Here is a 23,469-nt window from a genome sequence, read left to right as displayed (position 1 = left end):
CACTGCGATCGAGCGCAGGTCTGTGAGGCCCCATTGAAATAAATGGGAGCAATATACTGAGATTACCGCAGTGTTCGAAATGCCACGGTAATCGCAGTAAAAAGTGCAAGATTTTCCCCAGCGCATGATGCACTGACTACATGAAGAGGTGCGCATTTCTTCATGTATTTAGTGCATCCCTGACAACTTCGTGCATCTTCGCAGGAATGTATGCTTGGTCCCGACTAGGCGGACTTTTCTGGCATGATTTACGCCAGTTTCTGCCTTAAATTATACATAAATCTGTCGGTCGAGGGCGGCCACGCGGCTCGTCATCTGGCTTCAATTGTTGGACAATTTGCGCTTTATAAGGCAGTACATTAAATTATCTTGATGCTTCACAAATTGATTTTTCTGCACTTCTCTGAAGCCCTGATCAAATTCAGCTTCGTGCCGCCGCGGCGTTGTGTGGTGAGAATTTCAAAAAGAGACACAATTCGTGAGACAAAAGACCTCATTTATCAAAATGATCTGGTAGCAAAATGGTCTTTGTTGCCCATAGCAACTAATCACAGCTTCTCTCATACTGCGGTGATAAAATGAAAGCTGCGCTGTGATTGGTTGCTACGGGAAACGAAGACCGTTTTACTATTAGATTTGATAAATGAAGCCCAGAAGTCTTTGAGTTTTACTTTCATCCGGTGGTAATCACATCCATTATTCCTCATCGTTTCATCACTTTGATTGACTGACTGATTGAAATGTGGGCGGTTTAAAAGGAACAGCTTGTATAATGAAAGCTTCTAAAATGTTGTAAAATAGACTTTGTATTTCAGTTCATCGCCATGTTCACGGTTTTTGATTGCTGTCAATGAACAAAAACAATCTTGTTTAAATCCAGAGTCCACAAATAGCTGGGGTAAGGTGACCAGACGACCCAATTTAGGCGGGACAGTCCCGCTTTGGGACTTTGTGTCCTGCTTTCCCCAGGGTTCTGGGCAGTACAGCCATTTGTTCCGCTTTCGGGACGTCGGGTCACCATTGAAGTGATTGCCAGCCAGGGTGCCGCAGCTTCCTAGCTGGTAATCACTCAGCGGCGCTGATTCAGAAGGAGGAGAGGAGAGGGGAGGAGGCGCATCTGTGGGATCACATACTTCCGCTTGTAGCAGCACTGAGAAGATGAGGAGGTAAGTATATTGGTCTCTGGGGGGCTACTGTGGGGGTCACTATTAATACTGGGGCCACTGTGGGGGACACTATGTTACTGAAGTCACTGTGGGGGTCACTGTTACTACTGGGGCCACTGTGGGGGGGTCACTGTTACTACTGGGGCCACTGTGGGGGGTCACTGTTACTACTGGGGCCACTGTGGGGGGTCACTATTACTACTGGGGCCACTGTGAGGGGTCACTATTACTACTGGGGCCACTGTGGGGGGTCACTATTACTACTGGGGCCACTGTGGGGGGTCACTATTACTACTGGGGCCACTGTGGGGGGCACTATTACTACTGGGCCACTGTGGGGGTCACTATTACTACTGGCGCCACTGTAAGGGACACTACATTCGTATTTTTTTATGCTATCAAACATCACGTGAAAAATATGCTCATGTGAACAAACCCATTGAAATCAATAGGTTCCATTTACTGTGTTAGTAATAGTGTCCCCTATATCAGCCCCAGTAGTAATAGTATTACTACTGAAGCTACTGTGGGGGTCACTATTTTGCCACTGGGGCCACTGTGGGGGTCACTATTACTACTGGGGCCACAGTGGGGGGTCACTATTACTACAGAGACCACTGTGGGGTCACTTTTGCTATTGAGGTCACTGTGGGGGTCACTATTACTACTGGGGCCACTGTGGGGGTCACTATTACTACTGGGGCCACTGTGGGGGTCACTATTACTACAGAGACCACTGTGGGGGTCACTATTACTACTGGGGCCACTGTAGGCGAACACTATTACTACTGAAGCCACTGCAGGCGAACACTATTACTACTGAGGCCACAATTACTACTGAGGCCACTGTGAGGGACACTATTACTACTGAGGCCACTCTGCATGTGGCAACATACCTCAAGTTCACTTAGAGTATTTTACACATGGCGGAAATGCTGAGGAATATCCACGGCAAATTCCACAACATTTACGCGTTCAAAAACCATTTTGACTGGAAACCAGTTGCGTATTCGCATCTGATTTCATACTATACGGCGCTCCCCCTCCCCTCCTCCGAAGACTTCCTGCTGTGATCCCTGCCCGGCTTTCCGTTCCCAGTGCCCTGGTCAGGTTTGCCGCCACTGTTCAGATGATGCTGGTCAGGTGAAGCCTAAACAGGCTGCTGGGCACCGGAAGCTGGGGAGCGCTGAAAGCGGGAAGCCTTCAGAGGAGATGAAGGGGAGCGCCGCATAGTATAAAATCAGCTACAGATATGCGTCTGACTTCCAGTCAAGATCCGCATCAATGGTGCAGAATTTGCTCCCTATCTTTTTATAATGATGTAGATGAAATCATATGTTGTGATAATCCCCACCCCTTGGCCACACCCTCTACGTTAAAAAACGCTCAAGTGAACAAATCCATTGAAAGCAATGGGTTCTATTCACTGTGTATTACGCATACAAAAATTGAGCTCTTAATATGCATGTGAACAAGCAGTAATCCGAGCAAACATACGCTCGTCTGAAAGCGGCTTAAGTGTCACTCCACATCTGCTTCAGAGAAGGTGTTCTGAGCCTCGGGTCCAAATATGGCGGAATAGCGTAAGCTGGACAGACCCCATTGTAGTCAATGTTATCTAGTCGCCACTGCTCGGCTCCGGGTTGTGCCACATCCTGCAGAAATTACCTGGAGCCCCAGGTGCAGATGTGAATGGGGCCCAACGAAGTCTGAGGGGTGAGAAGTAGTCGATTCAACAGGTTTGCAGTCTTTGAATGTGACTGTTCGCATTTGCTGAAGCAAGCAGAGATCCTAATAAGTATATCATACAGTTGAGATGTCTTCCCGGAAGGCTGACAGCCGCTCTGTGATAAAGTGGACGTGTGATTTACTCTGCAGACGTGAACGGCTGCTCACAGCGCTGCCAACGTTATCCTGCGGTGAAACTAATCACACCCCACTGAGAGCGATTCCCAGCGCCTTCATCTCCTGAGCCTCCAGATAAGTGTATGCTAATGTGAAGTGGAAATGACAATGTAATTAATAAAGATTCACCTGTCAGCGGTGATGGACGCCTGCCGCTGCCTGCGCTGGATAAATCAGAATATGGAATTGCAATAAATTCGAAATTTAAACATAAATCAGAGAAATCCTGCAGGAATAGCCGTCAGGTATGGAGACGTACCGGTGCTCGGGCGCTAAAAAAACAGAAGCGCCAATCTGAATGGCATTGAACGGTGAAAGATATCCAAGTAGTCTGTGCAGCAACACAAATCTTTGTCGGTTCAGTCTATTCGTTTTTATCTGCTTCTGGGAAAGCTGGGTGACAACCGATATATAGTTGCCATCACAACGCCCAAAAAGTGTCGGCATCTAGCGCTACTAAAAACAGACGGAACTAAAAGAAATGGCTGAGTAATGTTTGTCGCAAAACGAGAAAAGCGGAGGACCCACAGAGCTGTTATAGCAGGCATGTTGTGTCTCACTGAGCTTACCAAGAAACATATACGCTGATGTGCCAAAAGTCATGGGATAGCAGTATTTTGATTATTAAGTGGTGGCTTGGGAACGCCCACACCTGTATAAGTTGTAAGGTGTTCTTTTGTGAGTGAGGATGAACACTGGCCAGCGTGATCATGGCAAGAGGATGTGAATTATCGGAGTTTGAACAAAACATGATAGCAGGTGCCAGACGTATGGGACATGCCATTTCTGAAGTTGTGCGGGCGTTTAACATTCCTCCATCCTCAGAGTCATGTGTAGAAGGTGAAGGCGATAGAAGGCATTGCCACCCACACTCAACAGCGCAGTGCCTGACCACAGGTCCTCAATCATCCTTATAGGCAGCATCTGGCTAGGACTGTCTATGTGAACTGACAAGTGACTCCGGCAGAAATTACATCCACACTCAGTGTAGTAGACCCCACACACACATCCCGCAGCGTTCTTTAGCTTCCTTGGGATATGGTAGCCGAAGACCCACCAGAGAGCCTATATTAACACCATTACATCAGACATAGAGCTTCACTTGGGCTCATGAGGTTGCTAACTGGACCAGACTGGAAGGACTGACAACATGTGCCGTGGTCCAATGAGTTATGGTACCAATTGTTTCAGGGTGGTGGTAAGGTGAATGTGTGGCGCAGACCCCATGAAGCCAAGGACCCTAGATGTTAACAAGGCACTGTCCAGGCTGGTGGTGGTTCCATTCTGGTGTGCGGTGTTCTCATGGCACGGGTTGGGTCCACTGATCCGCCTAAACACATAACTGACCGATGCCTGCTACGCCTCACTGCGTGGTGATCATTTGCCGGCCTTCATGGACTTCATGTACCTCCACAATGATGGGATATTCCAATAGTTTAATGCACCATGCCATTGGGCTCAAGTTGTCCAGAATTGGTTCGAGGAGCATTCTAGAGAGTTCCCCCTAATGGTGTAGCTGGCACGCTTGCCTAACATGAGTCCAATTGAGCATTAATAAGATATGGTGGAGAAGTCCATTCACACCCAAGATCCCTGCACCTACACATACCACAGAGGTGTAGGGGGCTATGCAGATGGCACGGCTCAACATTCATCCAGATGTCTTCTGTCTGCTTGTGGAATCGATGCCATGTCACGTTGCTGCACTCCACCGGGCTAGAGAGGGTCCTACACAATATTGGTCCCTGTCCCATGACTTTTGGTACGTCAGTGTGTAACTAATAGACAACTTTGAGGACTGGTTAACCATTTAACAGATGACTTAACCCTTTAACAGATAACAGCGGTCAGACAACTCATAATTACTGGTTTGTTTGAGGGGTGTCTATGGCTAATGTATCCCTGGATTTACCTTGTAAGCCTTAATGTTCCCGATGTGACCATCCTGCGGTGGGGGTTCCCAGCTCACAATGATGGATCCGTTGCTGCTGCTGACCAATGTAATGTTGACGTCCTGTGGAGCGGGGCCAGGAACTACAGAAAAAAGAGACAATACCAGGAGTTGTAAAACGTCTGAGTCATTTTCATACCCCAGACGTCCCTAAAACTCATCATGACTTAATATTTTTGTTGCATTGAATCCAGTTTAGGCTGAATTTACATCAGCACTTTGGTTTCTGTTTTTCTGTTCCATCTTAAGAGCAGAAAAAAGGAAAAAAATGCATCCAGTAAAATCCTCCTTGATTTTAATGCAACTTAGGTCTTATTCAGACCTCGTTATGGCCTCTGTCCAGGGGTCCCATCAGGGTTTCCATTTAAAATCCTGGAAACTGCACCCCGAGGAAACTACGTTGGCTATTAATGAAAACTTCTGAAATGAAGACCAATAAGTTTCTGTTTCGTCAAGTCCACATTCTTTTACACTATTTAATGCCGGGAAGAATAATGTGGTGGATTGCGCTATTCTGTAGGCATAAAATGCCCAAAATGAATGCAAACCTGCTGAAAATGAGACCTACTGGCCAAGATAGGTTCCGTTCGGGTACCACCCATGCCAATTTGGGGATTTTAAATGGAAACCACAGACAGGGCCCCTGGACGAAGGCAATAATGGAGTCTGAACAGGCCTTTATTTTAGTTCAGCTTCATTCAGTTCTGTTTGGTTTTTGATACAAAGAAAACCTGAAGTGCGGGACTATTTTTTCACATCCAAAAAAAAACTGAAAACAGACAGAATGGAGATTTCGTTGTTTTTTTTTGTACATTGTACTCAATGGGGGACAGACATAAATGAACACTGTTCGGTTTGTATCTGTTTGGGCTTCCATTTAACAGATCTGCTACATCATGCTGCACAAGAATAGTTGTAAGCTATAGATTAAAAAGGAAAAAACGGATCCGTTCGGTCAGGTGATTCCATTTTCCTTTTCCCGTATCGGAGCAGCAAAAACGGAATCTCCTAACACAGATGTGAACATAGTCTTAGACAATACTCTGAGCTGCTGTACGCAAGTGTAACAGATTCTCAGCTATGAGAACTAAAACAAAAAAGTAAAGCAGAAAGTTATGCAATTTTTCATTATAAATGGATTATATTTTAAAGGGGTTGTCGGACTTCTAAGATTGATGACCTTATCCTCAGCATTGTCATTAAAATCTGATCAGCGAGGGTCCTCCACCCTAAACCGCCATTGGTCAGCTGATCGCTGGGGCTTGTTCTTTAATGTAGAGAGCTGCTTTGTTGCTGGAAGACATTAGATCCATACACTGCGCAATGGCCTGATGTGGTGGTTTATGCTGAATGCCATCCACTCCAGTGGGAGTCGGACTCAGCCTGTGGTACCATGCTGGGCAGTATCCGGAGCCGTCTGCAATAATCCAGCATGCTCAGGGCCATAAAGGCATCAGTTCATGCCAAGTTCCAAACTATTGGACGTTCATATATATTTCCTGCCACATTGTTGATTCTTCTAATTGGGACATCCTCCACACTGATGACGATGCATCATGTGATTGTGGAAGTAGTCCTTCCAGGAACTCTCTATTGCGAGGGGGGCGTCATACGTCTGTGTATTTCAGGTGGCTGTAATATCTCCATCCTTGATCTCCACTCATAACCTCTAATTAATTTTCTGCTGTATTAGTGTTCATAGTGTAATCTGAGAAAGTCAGTCAACATGACAGGGCCAACAGTGACGTCCGTCTCCTGGGATGACTAGTGAGAATGTAGGATAGTCCTTCTTCATAGAACGTGACTGCTGGAACATGAGGGAGTAGTGGGGCTGCTCATCTGTATGAAGGGCACATGGAGGAGTCATCAGCATTGATTTAGCCTTACCCGGCCACTCGTATTATTACACATGATGAATAAGTATTACTCTAAAAAGACAAGGATGGCACACTGACACTTGGGGTACAGAACAATGATACACTGACACTTGGGGTACAGAACAATGATACACTGACACTTGGGGTACAGAACAATGATACACTGACACTTGGGGTACAAAACAATGATACACTGACACTTGGGATACAGAACAATGATACACTCAGAGGGAAGATTGTGACACACTGATATTTAACATACTAACATGGTTTGTAAGGCTGAAAACAACCACACGTCCATCCAATTCAGCCTATTATTCTGCAATGCTGATACAGAGAAAGGCAAAAGACCCCATGAGGTAGAAGCCAATATTCCTAATTTTAGGGGAAAAAATCCTTCCTTCTGATCTTGCAATTGGAATAATCCCCGAATCATCGACCCTTCTGAAGTAATCAGTGACTGTAACCTATAATATTGTTACCCTCAAGAAATGGGTACAGAACAATGACACACTGATACTTGGGGTACAGGACAACGACACACTGATACTTGGGGGTACAGGACAACGACACACTGAAACTTGGGGGTATAGGACAATGACACACTGATACTTGGGGGTACAGGACAATGACAAACTGATACTTGGGGGTACAGGACAATGACACACTGATACTTGGGGGTACAGGACAATGACACACTGATACTTGGGGGTACAGGACAATGACACACTGATACTTGGGGGTATAGGACAATGACACACTGAAACTTGGAGGTATAGGGCAATGACACACTGATACTTGGGGGTACAGGACAATGACACACTGATACTTGGGGGTACAGGACAATGACACACTGATACTTGGGAGTACAAGACAATGACACACTGATACTTGGGAGTACAAGACAATGACACACTGATACTTGGGGGTACAGGACAATGACGCACTGATACTTGGGGGTACAGGACAATGACGCACTGATACTTGGAGGAACAAGACAATGACACACTGATACTTGGAAGTACAAGACAATGACACACTGAGACTTGGGGGTACAGGACACTGACACACTGATACTTGGGGGTACAGGACAATGACACACTGATACTTGGGGGTATAGGACAATGACACACTGATACCTGGGGGTATAGGACAATGACACACTGATACCTGGGGGTACAGGACCATGACACACTGATACTTGGGGGTACAGGACAATGACACACTGAAACTTGGGGGTACAGGACAATGACACACTGAAACTTGGGGGTACAGGACAATGACACACTGAAACTTGGGGGTACAGGACAATGACGCACTGATACTTGGGGGTACAGGACAAGGACACACTGATACTTGGGGGTACAGGACACTGACACACTGATACTTGTGGGTACAGGACAATGACACACTGATACATGGGGGTACAGGACAATGACACACTGATACTTGGGGGTACAGGACAATAGCCTGATGAAGGGGGCGAGATACCAGCGAAAGCTTGCTCGCTGTAACATCATGCATTTTTGTTAGCCATTAAAAGGTATCATATCTACAAGATTACTTCGTTTCTCTCACTGAGAACAATCACACATCTGCCACAGCTGTGACAGAGGATTTCTTCATTCCTTTGGGGACCGTGGAGATGAAGGCATCCTCTGCCACAGCTGTGGGAGAAGTCCGTGATGCTATCCCATTGCTTTCAATGGGGTCGGCACTGCTGCAGCCACATTGAAAGCAGTGGGCTGCAGGCAACCCCTCGCAGCAATGATTTTTGGGAAAGAGCTTGAAATATAAGCCCTTCCCTGAATATCAGCCCTAGATGTAAAAAAAAAGTTTAAAAAAATTATACTCACCTAGAAGAGACGTCCGGCTCTTCTCTCCTGTCCCGGCAGTTGTCTTCTGGAGGCCGGGAATTGAAAAATCCCCACCCCCAGAAAGCACTGGTCTCATTGGCTGAGCGCTTTGCCAGTCACAGGCAGCGCTCAGCCATTAAATGACAGCTAAGTGCTGCCTGTGATTGGCTGAGCGCTGTGACCAACCACAGGCAGCGCTCAGCTGTCATTCAATGATTGAGCGCTTGGGATCAAGCAATCCTCTGCCATAGCCGTCACCGCTGTGGAAGAAGTCCGCGATGTACTCCCTATGTTCTCAATGGAGCTGGCGCTGCTGCTGCTGGGCCCGTTGAAAGCAATGAGAGAGATTGCAGAGTTTTCTCTGCACTGCGAGGCGTGAGGCTCTCGCATCACAAGAAAAAAATATCGCTAGTGAGTAGGCACCTTATTTCTTATCTGCACAGTGCCTTTCCCACAGTTAGGCCTCATGTCCACGGGCAAATTCGGATTTTAAATCCGCAACGCTTTTCCTGCACGCGGATCCGTGCCCCATAGGGATGGATTAGACACCCGCAGGAAGTTAAATACCTGCAGATGTCATTTTTCCCTGCAGGCGCGGGTCCCGCGTGCAGGAAAAAGTCCGTACATGCTCCATTCAGGCGCAGGTCTCCCGCGGGAACAGCTCCCGCAGGCTTCTATTGACGCCTATGGAAGCCGACCGGATCCGCGGGAGCCCCACGCCTGAATTAAACTCACCTGCTCCGGGCGATGCAGGTCTTCCTTCCTTCGCGGCCAGAAACTTCGTTCTTCTGCCCGGCGGATGTGCCCGGCGCATGCGCGCGGCACGCAGCTGACGTGCCGAGCACATCCGCCGGGCCGAAGAAAGAAGATCCGGCCGTGATGGAAGGAAGACATACATGGACCGCTGCAGGTGAGTTTATTCTGATTTTTTAGCATCATGTCCGCGGGGCAGGAGGGACCCGCTGCGGATTCTCCATGGAGAATCCGTAGCGGGCCTGATTTTCCCCGTGGACATGAGGTCTTAGGGTGACTACCTACTAGCGTTTGCGAATTTGCTGTATTTTTTTCCAGGTGTCTATGTGGCTTTCTAATGTTAAAAACACATCGTGGCAAAAATCGCAATTTACCGCGAAATCGCGATTTTGCGCAATGAGATTTTAACATCAACAAGTCCCATGGAACCCTGGATAAAAAAAACCCCTGCTAATTTCGCAGTGAAAAAAAACTGTAGTGGGTAGTCAGGAGATTTAAAAAAAACAAAACTGCACTGCGCATGCGTCCAACACGTCGCTGGGGCGTCCGGACGCATCCGCCATGCAGAAGAAAGAAGATCCGGTAGGCACGAAGGAGATCCGCGCTGGAGCTGGACAAGTAAAATGTTTTTTTCTCTCCATGTCTGCGGGCACGGCTGGATTCCGCTGCGGGATTCAGCAGATGGAATCCGTGTTTGCAAGTGGACATTGGGCCAGTCACTTAGGTTACAGAAAAATGACATTATAAGAAGGAATGACCCGACAATGATACACTGACACTCACAGTGACAAGATGCTGAGACTGGGGATAGTCTTAACACTGGTACTTAATGCTACATTTATCAGGTAAATACCACCATCTAGTGGACTATATGTGTATGTGCAGCCACTGCAACTTGGCTCAGGACAGTGGGGCATAATGACGCTAAGTGCTCAACCTTCTTCATTTATGGTGTTTCGACAAATCTCTCTTGGCTTCTGTATCTGGTCTTCTAGCAAGTTGCGAGTGTAGATCAATGGAGCCCATACATGCGGAATCTGCGCTAAAATAGAGCACGCTGCGATTATTCTTCCGCTTGCATTATCCGTAATTGCTACCTGCATATCTGAGTAAATCATCGAAAGTCCATGCCGCGTATTATCATGTATCATCTGTGCAGATGGCGATCGCAGAATCCACAATTCAAATCCGGTCGTGTGAGACCGGCCTTAATATCAGGCTGTGTGATTAAAGCTGGGTTCACACAGCGGCAAATCTGAATGCGGACGCTAATCCTGGGATTAGCCAGCCATGTGGACTAGATTTGTCCAAAATCTCGTCCACACAAGACGGCCAATCCGCTACGGCGCGGATTCCCCAGCCGCAGCGTGTCTATTTTTTTTTCCCATTTTAGCCGCGATGCTCTTTATGGGAGCGCCGGCCGCAACGGAAAAGCGTGCAGTCAAGCCGCTCCCAAACCCAGGGCAAAGTGTTGTGGGTTTTGAAGCTGCGCTTTTTCGCTGTGGCAAAACCGCAAGATTTCCCGCGGGATTCCGCTCTGTGAGAACCTAGTGTTAAAGTTCCATTGGTGTCATTCTTGCAGATATTTTCTATCTTCCCTGGTCAGATGTCAGGCATTGTTGACTCCTCAAAACTGCTGACAGTGCTATATAGGTGACAGGGGGAGCAGTATAATCACACTTGGGGTATCGGTCATGCAGGCTGCCTGATGGGCAAAACCAACTTTTAATCGCTCTTAAACTGTGATCACAAGTGTCCAGCAGGCACCCCCTCCATGGTCAGTGCCCAGGGCGCTCTGCACTTTCCAAACCCCTCTCCTCTGCTCTGAGTGACAGCTGTAACAGTCTTCTAATTGGACACTATAGCTGTCACTCAGTGCAGCAGGGAGGGCTCAGGGAAGGGTTCAATGTAGAGAGCCCTGGGCACTGAACGTGGATGGACCATGTGGCTTAAGCCTTATTCACACAATCGTATCTGTAAAACGCTGCGGGTGTCAGCACTGTTGCATTGCAGCACTGGGGGCTAAGGTTCAACTCTGACCAAGGACAACATCTGCATGGAGTTTGGATTTTGTGTTTCTTCTTCTCCTCCTACAAGCAAGAAGGAAGGAGGAAGAAGAAGCATGGTCGCTCAGTAGTTAGCACTGTTGCTTTGCAATGCCTAGGGAGGAGGAAAAAGAACAACTACTTTAATGGCTCTTGGATAATATTATAACTCAGTTTTTAGGGGCTTTGGTGACGTTCCGGCTCAGTTCAAACTAATTTGGACCATACCAAACTTTTTGGTGAAATTCAGTTAACCGGCCAAACTGGACTTTTCAAAAGTTCACTCAACACCAACCAAGAGACACCACTCCAGGGCAGTCATTGGACTTGTCAGGGCTGAACACAGCAAGCGTGGGATTTACTAATGTGAAACGCCCACAATGATTATAATCAAGGAGGACACAGTGTAATAAGAGCTGTAACTCCGTGACTCGGGAAGGCTTCAGCGACGTTCTGATGACTCCAGGTATATAATTAGCATATAGCGCGCTCTACTAAAAAACACTTTTTCAGCCAGTGGAAATCGGGCAATTTTACCAAGTGCATTTGAGGAATGCTGTACACAAGTCCTACAGCATCATGCCTGCATACGAACAGGTCGGATTCCGCATGCGGGAGTCCGCAGCAGAAGGCGACCCTGTGCTCGGCAGGCGACCCTGCGTATCTGTCATTTTCTCTCTTTTCTCTGTACTGCGAATGGTCGCATTTTTTTTCAAATCTTTTTTTTTTCTCCCAGCGCCATTGCTAGGCAATGACATGGAATCCGCGAGCTGTCCACAATGTCAATTGCAGATGGGCCGCGGATCGGACAGCTTCCATTGACTTCGATGGAAGCTGTCAGTATGGACACCACACAAAAATAGAGCATACTGCAATTTTTCCTCCGCTCGCGGGAATCGCAATTGTTTTTTTGCGAGTGTGTAGGAAGAAGCATTTTCTCATAGCATGCTATGAACGGTATTTGCTGAGGGCCCGCGATACGGACGCCGACCGTGGATTCTGCAATGCAAATCCATTTGCTAGCAGGCAGCCTTAGTCTACGTGCACAAGACCGCAAAACTCGTACGTATATGAACTCTATTCTTTTGCATAAGAACTCCATTTGCGATCCTTCGCGGTAAAAAAATAGCTGCATGTGCTATTTTTTCGCATTCCTCGAAAAGCATCGCCCTTCTTTTTCAATGGGAACTGAAAGCTATCGTATCACACTCACATGCCGTGCGATGTGCATATAAGTGCGATGCGATGTTTCCCATTGAAAGCAATGGGAAACACTTGCGATCCTCTCTGGCATGGGAAATACGGGCATGAAGATCGGAATTTCACAGAAGGGATATGTGGTGTTTTTGCATGAAAAACGACTTGCATCTGCGGGTAAAACGCACGTTGACAAGCGCGCAATATCAATATCGTGCTCGCCAGTGTGAATGTAGCCTTATAATAATATTCTGCCTCACCTTCTTCAGGCACCACGACATGTCTGATGTTACTATCCACACCATACATCATCCATCCGTACGGTCGGACTTTGAACTCGTATTTCTGCCCCCTGCGCAGTCCTGAAATCACAGCAGTGTTCTTATTAACTGGGATGACCCCCCACTTCTCCCAATCAGATTCGGATGGCGTATGAGGGCGATAGAACATGGTGTAGCCTTCTGTATACCGGGACGATGAGGATGCCTGAAATACAGAAGATGCCCAAATTACTGCAACATACAATGAAGAATTACCGAAATGTGATGCCGTCACCAACCGCCATAGAGCTGGGCCCCTCCGCAGTCATAGCAGTGAATGAATGAAAGAATAATCATCATCAATGCCCCTCCTTTAGGAATGAATGAATTATATCACACATAATACAATGGGAAGAATGAAGATGTTCGCTGGTCTTACCTTCCACTGTACGCGGACCGAAGTACCGTTTAACCCCACAACATCCAGGTGTACTTTCACATTGGATAACTCCTGTACGATCTGACCGGTATCCAACGGATCTAAAAGGCACAAAACAAAACTTTTACCGATTCCCAATTCTGATGGCTTCTATTGGAAACAGTCAGCAAGCTTATAACAGGCACCGCTAATCCTGGTAAAAGCGGCCGGTGTGAGAGCGTCCTTAGTAGTTCATAAATATAAGATGACTGGACGATGTCTGGTGTCAGAGCTTATTCACACAAATGCATTTGACTAGAACAGAGCGGTCACGTGTGCATTTTTTGCGCATTTCGTTCACGCAAGGAAAAAGACAGAGCATGTCCTAATCAATGGGAGCATGCTTGCAGGTGCAAATACGCATGTTACACGAACAAAAGAACCGTGAAATAGGCACACGCATGCCAAAACGTAACACCCATCGCACAAATGCGCATATAAATATGCTTATGCCCATTTGAGGGAAGCATCAGACGAGCGTATGCATAAATACGCTTGCCTTAAACAACGTATTTGCGCAGCGAACGAGGTTGATTTGCCTGCGTATCGGCACATTGCACTAAACTTTTTTGCGCATGCAGGACCTGTTCATATGCGTGAGTGACAACCCCCTGCCTTCCTGATTTGGAAGGCTATTTAGCCTAATGAGGTATGGCTGTTGCTTTTCCGTTGGGTTTGCACAGTGTTTCGCACATCCCCTAGCGTATTTTGCACACATTTGGGTATCTCCCATAGACTTCTATGGAGACCTATGCAGAAAGATAGAGCAGGACCTATTTGTATGCGCGCGACCGAAATGCGTGCAAATAAATGGTTAATGAGAACTAACTTATTGACATTAATTGGTTCTATTCTCTGTGTATTGCACAGGTTAGTTCCGCAAGGGCAATGTGTGGCACAAATACGTCCGTGTGAAGCCGCCCTTAAAGATGACACTCCCCAGGATGCAAATCACCAGAACAAGCTCTGTGCAGACACTGGACAAGCAAGGAATGCTGGGAGATTTCAGCTGTAAAGCACTGGTGTATAATGTAGGATATAAGTCAGGGCCAGTACAGGATAAGTAATGTTATGAACATATAAAGTAACTCTACTGGCAGAATAGTAAGTGAACCCCACAGTGACTCAGCCTACTATGTACAGGATGCAGAACGATGACAGTATTTACCTTGTACTACAAGCTGCGCGAATGCAGACACAGCACCTATATGGCTTCTGGCCGTGCAGATGTACTTCCCCGAGTCCTGTATAGTCACTCGCTGGAGACATAACGTGTTCTCATTGGTAACCGCATATCTGCCAAGAAAATACATTTATATACATTATATAATAATCACTGCATCTAATCTATCCACCTGGCATCATGTAACCCTGTAGAACGCATTGTAATGACACATACCGCCCTGTAGGGAGCGCTCCCTGCTCTTTGCTCCACTGCACAATAGGTTTAGGGCTGCCCTGAGCTCCACAGACAAACTGCACGGCGCTCCCCGCTTTTGCCACGACATCAGTAGGTTTATTTGTGAACTGTGGGATCTCTGTAAATGAACACAACAGGTTACTACCTCCAGGAATAGACGGAACTCGACATAATGATGTCAGCATTGAGGAAGTCATATTATAGTCACCCTCAAGAAAAATGGCACTGTGTACATACATTACTTATCCTGTACTGATCCTGAGTTACATCATGTATTATACTGCAGAGCTGTACTCACTATTCTGCTGGTAGAGTCACTGTATACATACATTACTTATCCTGTACTGATTCTGAATTACATCCTGTATTATACTCCAGAGCTGCACTCACTATTCTGCTGGTGCAGTCACTGTGTACATACATTACTTATCCTGTACTGATCCTGAGTTACATCCTGCATTATACTCCAGAGCTGCACTCACTATTCTGCTGGTAGAGTCACTGTATACATACATTACTTATCCTGTACTGATTCTGAATTACATCCTGTATTATACTCCAGAGCTGCACTCACTATTCTGCTGGTGCAGTCACTGTGTACATACATTACTTATCCTGTACTGATCCTGAGTTACATCCTGTGTTATACTGCAGAGCTGCACTCACTATTCTGCTGGTGGAGTCACTGTGCACATACATTACTTACCCTGCACGGATCCTGAGTTACATCCTGTATTATACTCCAGAGCTGCACTCACTATTCTGCTGGTGGAGTCACTGTGTACATACATTACTTATCCTGTACTGATCCTGAGTTACATCCTGTATTATACTCCAGAGCTGCACTCACTATTCTGCTGGTGGAGTCACTTATCCTGTACTGATCCTGAGTTACATCCTGTATTATACTCCAGAGCTGCACTCACTATGCTGCTGATGGCATTACTTTGTATATACATTGCTTAGACTAAGTTCAGGCTGCATTTCAGTAACAGCATTCAGGCAGAGCCCTGGTCGGAACCATAGATTTGCATTAGTCAGAGACCAAAGATACAAGATTTGCTCTCCGTCTGATTTGGTTTCCATTCCCTTCTAACTTCCAGCTGTTCTATCAGACACAAAAGGCAGTAAAGAGCAGATGCAGGTTGAGACCCAAGTGATCTTGTAGTGATCTTGAAGTGTCATGAAGGCTCCCTTCACAAAGGAGTATGCATTTCTTGTATGGGGCTTTTTGCGCACATTTTGGCCTATTTTACTGTACTTTTTGTGCTCACAGGGCATGTACATTTGCATTCGGCAGCCGAACATTTCCTGATTTAATTAGCTACTTCTTCATATCCTGCACTAATCCTGAGTTACACTCTGTATGAGACCCAATGTCCTTGTGCCGATTTTAATTATAAAATCCGCACGTCTCCTGTGTGGGAGATCCGCACCTCTTGCTGCCCATAGGGATGCATTAGCATCCCCACGGCAAGTTAAAGCATGGGGATGTGATTTTTTTCCCGGCGTGCGTTTCACACACACGGAGAGAAATTGCAGCATGCTAAATTTTTCTGCAGTCCCGCAATGACGACTTCCATTAAAGCTGTCACACTGGAGGTGCCGCGGATCCGTGGGAAAGCAGGGGATTCAAAAACCAAAAAAATGAGCACTACGCATGCGCCGGGCACGTGGCCCGACGCTCATGGACGCATCCGCCGTGCTGAAGAAAGAAGGAGATCCGCGCTGGACCCGGAGAGGTAAGAAACATTCTTTTCCTTTCCATCGCCATGGGCACACATAGATACCCCTGCGGGATTCAGCAGTGGTATCTGTGCATGCAAGTGGACATAAGGTCTTATACCGACTATTCTGCTGGGGGTTATTGGAAACAGTCAGCAAACTGTCAGTGGCTGGGAACATTTCTGTAGACATAGGTGCAGGACTGTTTAAAAAAAAAAAAAAAAAGCCATGCAAATCTGTCACATGGAGAGGATGGAGAATATGTATTGCCATTCGCTGACAACAAGCAAATATCTTGAAAATTGTGAACATTTTATAATAATCCCCCATATTTAAATTCTACAAAATTATTGTTGAAAAATAGACGGTAAAGACCCATCATCAGGATATACAGTGATACCTTGGGTTAAGAGCGCCTTCATTTACAAGCTTTTTGACTTGAGAGCAGGCTCTCTCCTGAATTTTTGCTTTGACTTAAGAGCAAAAACTTGGGTTAAGAGCATTGCTCTCAATGGGGCCACTGCTGCTGCCGCTGGCCCCATTAAAAGCAATGGCCTGCCGACAACCCCTGCAGTGATTTTTGGGGAAGGGCTTTAAATATAAGTCCTTCCCTGAAAATCATCCCTAGCTGTAGTAAAAAATATATACTCACCTGTCCGCTGCTGCCGGGGCTCAGGCGTGTCTAGCCGCCGCTTGTTCTCTCTGCACTTTTAATCTCCGCCTGTTGAAAAGTTTTAGAGCAGTGCAGGGAGAACAAGCAGCGGCTAGACATGCCTGAGCCCCGGCAGTGGTGGACAGCTGAGTATATATTTTATTTATTTTTTTACTGCAGCTAAGGATGATTTCAGAGAAGGGCTTATATTTAAAGCCCTTCCCCGAAAATCACTGCAGGGTTTCCGACGTACTATTGCTTTCAATGGGGCAACGCCATCCCCATTGAAATCAGTGGCAGAGCTTCACCATCCGAAACGGATTAATGGCTCTTCCATTCATTTCAATGGGGAAACTGGTTTTGAGATGAGAGTGTTTAGGGTTAAGACTAGAGATGAGCGAACGTGTTCTTCCGAGCTTGATATTCGTGCGAATATTAGGGTGTTCGGGATGTTCGTTATTCGTAACGAACACCATGCGGTGTTCTGGTTACTTTCACTTCCTTCCCTGAGACGTTAGCGCGCTTTTCTGGCCAATTGAAAGACAGGGAAGGCATTACAACTTCCCCCTGTGACATTCAAGCCCTATACCACCCCCCTGCTGTGAGTGGCTGGGAAGATCAGGTGTCACCCGAACATAAAAGTCGGCCCCTCCCGCGGTTCGCCTCAGATGCCGTGTGAGTTAGATGAGGGACAGTGCTGTTTGTACCAGAGCTGCTGTAGGGAAAGAATTGGTAGTTAGCGTAGGCTTCAAGACCCCCCAAAGGTCCTTATTAGGGCCACTGATAGCTGTGTGTTGGCTGCTGTTAGCAGTGGCAATTTTTTTTCTTCTCAAAATCGGCTCTGCAGAGCGTTGCACCTGGCACTAGGGACAGAAGTGCTGCATAGGCAGGGAGAGTGTTAGGAGTGAGTGTAGCCTTCAAGAACCTCAACGGTCCTTTCTAGGGCCATATTTATCCGTGTGCAGTACTGTCCAGGCTGCTGTTAGCTGTGCTGCATTTTTTTTTGCTTCTCAAAATCGCCTCTGCAGACCATTGCACCCTCCATTGATACTGCAGGGAAAGAATTGTGTAGGCAGGGCCACAACACAGTTATTATTCATTGAATATACGCAGTGCTGCCTTTTGCTTGTAAAACAAGTGAAAATAATTCTATTTGTCCTGCCTCTGTCCGTCCTAAGGGCGGTGGACACGTGTCGGCTGCGTGTGCAACCTGTAAAAATCAGACGCACCCAGCTACGTTTTACTCCTGGCTTCGCCATTTGCTTTCCTTAATTGGGAAAAAAAATACCTGCTCTGCTACAGTTAATAACTCTGCTACCCTCACGTTCTGTGACACATTAGCAGGAAAACAGCACAGTTATTAAACTTCTCATGTTCATAGAATATACGCAGTGCTGCCTTTTGGTGCAAAAAAACGGAAAATAATTCTATTTGTCCTGCCTCTGTCCGTCCTAAGGGCGGTGGACACGTGTCGGCTGCGTGTGCAACCTGTAAAAATCAGACGCACCCAGCTATGTTTTACTCCTGGCTTCGCCATTTGCTTTCCTTAATTGGGAAAAAAAATACCTGCTCTGCCACAGTTAATAACTCTGCTACCCTCACGTTCTGTGACACATTAGCAGGAAAACAGCACAGTTATTAAACTTAGATTATTCATTCACTAGAGGCAGTGGGGCCTTTCGTTTTCAAAAAAGGGAAAAAATTATATTTGGCCTGCAGTCTTGCGCCAATTTATTAGCTGCCTGTGAAATCAAATCACTGGTAATACAGCATGCTGAGGGGTAGGGGTAGGCCTAGAGGACGTGGACGCGGCCGAGGACGCGGAGGGCCAAGTCAGGGTGTGGGCACAGGCCAAGCTCCTGATCCAGGTGTGTCGCAGCCGACTGCTGCGCGATTAGGAGAGAGGCACGTTTCTGGTGTCCCCACATTCATCGCCCAATTAATGGGTCCACGCGGGAGACGGTTATTAGAAAATGAGCAGTGTGAGCAGGTCCTGTCCTGGATGGCAGAAAGTGCTTCGAGCAACCTATCGTCTACCCGCAGTTCTGCGCCGTCCACTGCTGCCAATCCGAATCCTCTGTCTGCTGCTCCTCCTTCCTCCCAGCCTCCTCACTCCACTACAATAACACCTGCTCAGGAGCGGGAACACTCCCAGGAACTGTTCTCGGGCCCCTGCTTAGATTGGGCAGCAGCGGTTCCTCTCCCACCAGAGGAGTTTATCGTCACTGATGCCCAACTATTCGAAAGTTCCCGGGGTCCGGGGGAAGAGGCTGGGGACTTCCGCCAACTGTCTCAACAACTTTCTGTGGGTGAGGAGGACGATGACGATCAGACACAGTTGTCTTGCAGTGAGGTAGTAGTAAGGGCAGTAAGTCCGAGGGAGCAGCGCACAGAGGATTCGGAGGAAGAGCAGCAGGACGATGAGGTGACTGACCCCACCTGGTGTGCAACGCTTACTCAGGAGGACAGGTCTTCAGAGGGGGAGTCAAGGGCATCAGCAGGGCAGGTTGCAAGAGGCAGTGCGGTGGCCAGGGGTAGAGGCAGGGCCAGACCGAATAATCCACCAAGTGTTTCCCAAAGCGCCCCCTCGCGCCATGCCACCCTGCAGAGGCCGAGGTGCTCTAAGGTCTGGCAGTTTTTCACAGAGACGCCTGACGACCGACGAACAGTGGTGTGCAACCTTTGTCGCGCAAAGCTCAGCCGGGGAGCCAACACCAACAGCCTCACCACCACCACCATGCGCAGACATATGATGGCCAAGCACCCCGCAAGGTGGGACGAAGGCCGTTCAGCGCCTCCGGTTTGCACCCCTGCCTCTCCCCCTGTGCCCCAACCTGCCACTGAGATGCAACCCCCCTCTCAGGACACAGGCACTACCGTCTCCTGGCCTGCACCCACACCCTCACCTCCGCTGTCCTCGGCCCCATCCAGCAGTGTAGTTCAGCGCACCGTCCAGCCGTCGCTTGCGCAACTGTTGGAGCGCAAGCGCAAGTACGCCGCCACGCACCCGCACGCTCAAACGTTAACCGTCCGCATAGCAAAATTCATCAGCCTTGAGATGCTGCCGTATAGGGTTGTGGAAACGGAGTCCTTCAAAAGTATCATGGAGGCGGCGGCCCCGCGCTACTCAGTTCCCAGTCGCCACTACTTTTCCCGATGTGCCGTCCCAGCCCTGCACGACCACGTCTCCCGCAACATTGTACGCGCCCTCACCAACGCGGTTACTGCCACGGTCCACTTAACTACGGACACGTGGACAAGCACAGGCGGGCAGGGCCACTACATCTCCCTGACGGCACATTGGGTGAATTTAGTGGAGGCTGGGACAGAGTCAGAGCCTGGGACCGCTCATGTCCTACCCACCCCCAGAATTGCGGGCCCCAGCTCGGTGGTGGTATCTGCGGAGGTGTATGCTTCCTCCACTAAAGCACCCTCCTCCTCCTCCTCCTCCTCTGTCTCGCAATCAAGATGTGTTAGCAGCAGCATGTCGCCAGCATTCGGTGTCGCGCGGTGTGGCAGCACAGCGGTGGGCAAGCGTCAGCAGGCCGTGCTGAAACTACTCAGCTTAGGCGATAAGAGGCACACGGCCCACGAACTGCTGCAGGGTCTGACACAGCAGACCGACCGCTGGCTTGCGCCGCTGAGCCTCCAACCGGGCATGGTCGTGTGTGACAACGGCCGTAACCTGGTGGCGGCTCTGCAGCTCGGCAGCCTCACGCACGTGCCATGCCTGGCCCACGTCTTTAATTTGGTGGTTCAGCGCTTTCTGAAAAGCTACCCACGCTTGTCAGACCTGCTCGTAAAGGCGCGCCGGCTCTGCGCACATTTTCGCAAGTCCCACACGGACGCTGCCACCCTGCGCACCCTGCAACATCACTTTAAGCTGCCAGTGCACCGACTGCTGTGCGACGTGCCCACACGGTGGAACTCTACGCTCCACATGTTGGCCAGGCTCTATGAACAACGGAGAGCTATAGTCGAATACCAACTCCAACATGGGCGGCGCAGTGGGAGTCAGCCTCCTCAATTCCTTTCAGAAGAGTGGGCCTGGTTGGCAGACATCTGCCATGTCCTTGGTAATTTTGAGGAGTCTACCCAGATGGTGAGCGGCGATGCTACAATCATTAGCGTCACCATTCCTCTGCTATGCATCTTGAGAAATTCCCTGCAAACCATAAAGGCAGCTGCTTTGCGCTCGGAAACGGGGGCGGGGGAAGACAGTATGCCGCTGGATAGTCAGGGCACCCTCCTGTCTATTTCTCAGCGCGTACAGGAGGAGGAGGAGGAGCATGAGGAGGAGGGGGAAGAGACAGCTTGGGCCGCTGCTGACGGTACAGCGGCTGATTGCCTGTCATCCTTTCAGCGTGTATGGCCTGAGGAGGAGGATCCTGAAAGTGATCTTCCTAGTGAAGACAGCCATGTGTTGCGTACAGGTACCCTGGCACACATGGCTGACTTCATGTTAGGATGCCTTTCTCGTGACCCTCGCGTTGCACGCATTCTGGCCACGACGGATTACTGGGTGTACACACTGCTCGATCCACGGTATAAGGAGAACCTGCCCACTCTGATTCCCGAAGAGGAAAGGGGTTCGAGAGTGTTGCTATACCACAGGACCCTTGCGGACAAGCTGATGGTAAAATTCCCAGCCGACAGCGCTAGTGGCAGAAGGCGCAGTACCGAGGGCAAGGTAGCAGGGGATGTGCGTAGATCGAGCAGCATGTACATCCCAGGCAGTGCAACAGTCTTTAAGGGCCTGGCCAGCTTTATGGCTCCCCACCAAGACTGTGTCACCGCTCCCCAGTCACGGCTGAGTTGGCGGGAGCACTGTAAAAGGATGGTGAGGGAGTACGTAGCGGATCGCACGACCATCCTTGGTGACGCCTCTGCCCCCTACAACTACTGGGTGTCGAAGCTGGACACGTGGCCTGAACTAGCGCTGTATGCCCTGGAGGTGCTTGCTTGTCCTGCGGCTAGCGTCTTGTCGGAGAGGGTGTTTAGTGCGGCTGGGGGAATCATCACAGATAAGCGTAGCCGCTTGTCAACCGACAGTGCCGACAGGCTAACACTCATCAAGATGAACAAAGGCTGGATTTCCCCAGACTTCTGTTCTCCACCAGCGGACAGCAGCGATACGTAAGCAATACGTAGGCTGCACCCGCGGATGGAAGCTACGTTCTCTCTCACCATCCAAAACGGGGACATTTCTGCTTCATCAATCTGTGTCTAATATTCCTCCTCCTCCTCCTGCTCCTCCTCCTGAAACCTCACGTAATCACGCTGAACGGGCAATTTTTCTTAGGGCCACAAGGCTCACTCAAATAATTTTTCTGAACAATTTTTATAAGTTTCAATGCGCTTAAAAGCATTGGAACTTTAACTTGAACCAATTTTTCGTTACACTGGGCTGCCTCCAGGCCTAGTTACCACTTAAGCCACATTAACCAAAGCGATTAATGGGTTTCACCTGCCCTCTTGGCTGGCCATGGCCAATTTTTGGGATGTACATTAGTACTGTTGATACAGCAATTTTTGTGGGCCCTCGCCTACAGTGTAATCAAATTAATTTTTAGCCCACCTGCATTACAGCTGACGTTACCTCAGCTGTGTTGGGCAATGCAATGGGATATTTTTATGTACCGCCGGTGGGTTCCAGGGAGCCACCCATGCTGTAGGTGCACACGGAGTTTTTAATACATGTGTCCACTTCTAAAGAACCCCAGTCTGACTGGGGCATGCAGTGTGGGCCGAAGCCCACCTGTATTACGCACGACATTACTACCTCAGCTGTGTTGGGCAATGCAATGGGATATTTCTATGTACCGCCGGTGGCTTCCTGGCACCCACCCAGGCAGTGGGTCCACAGGGAGTTTAACCTACATGTGTCCACTTGTAAAGAACCCCGGTCAGACTGGGGCATGCAGTGTGGGCCGAAGCCCACCTGTATTACGCACGACATTACTACCTCAGCTGTGTTGGACAATGCAATGGGATATTTCTATGTACCGCCGGTGGCTTCCTGGCACCCACCCAGGCAGTGGGTCCACAGGGAGTTTAACCTACATGTGTCCACTTGTAAAGAACCCCAGTCTGACTGGGGCATGCAGTGTGGGCCGAAGCCCACCTGTATTACGCACGACATTACTACCTCAGCTGTGTTGGGCAATGCAATGGGATATTTCTA

General features: G+C 48.4%; 1 protein-coding gene across 1 annotated transcript in view; it reads right to left on the bottom strand.

The window, feature by feature from the left end:
* The window catches only part of ROBO4 (roundabout guidance receptor 4), a 108,478-nt gene that overhangs the window by 66,926 nt on the left and 18,083 nt on the right, over window positions 1–23,469 (bottom strand). The window contains exons 5-9 of the mRNA XM_066606662.1: window positions 14,888–15,026; window positions 14,657–14,784; window positions 13,450–13,550; window positions 13,011–13,236; window positions 4,984–5,105 (exon numbers count right to left, since the gene is read on the bottom strand). Of these exons, the coding sequence (XP_066462759.1) occupies window positions 4,984–5,105; window positions 13,011–13,236; window positions 13,450–13,550; window positions 14,657–14,784; window positions 14,888–15,026 (716 nt within the window). The remainder of the gene's footprint in view (window positions 1–4,983; window positions 5,106–13,010; window positions 13,237–13,449; window positions 13,551–14,656; window positions 14,785–14,887; window positions 15,027–23,469) is intronic.

This window comes from Eleutherodactylus coqui, chromosome 6, assembly GCF_035609145.1.
Source record: "Eleutherodactylus coqui strain aEleCoq1 chromosome 6, aEleCoq1.hap1, whole genome shotgun sequence".
Classification (NCBI taxonomy): domain Eukaryota; kingdom Metazoa; phylum Chordata; class Amphibia; order Anura; family Eleutherodactylidae; genus Eleutherodactylus; species Eleutherodactylus coqui.
Note: the sequence above shows the minus strand (reverse complement) of the source record. Positions and strands in the feature narration are given on the sequence as shown.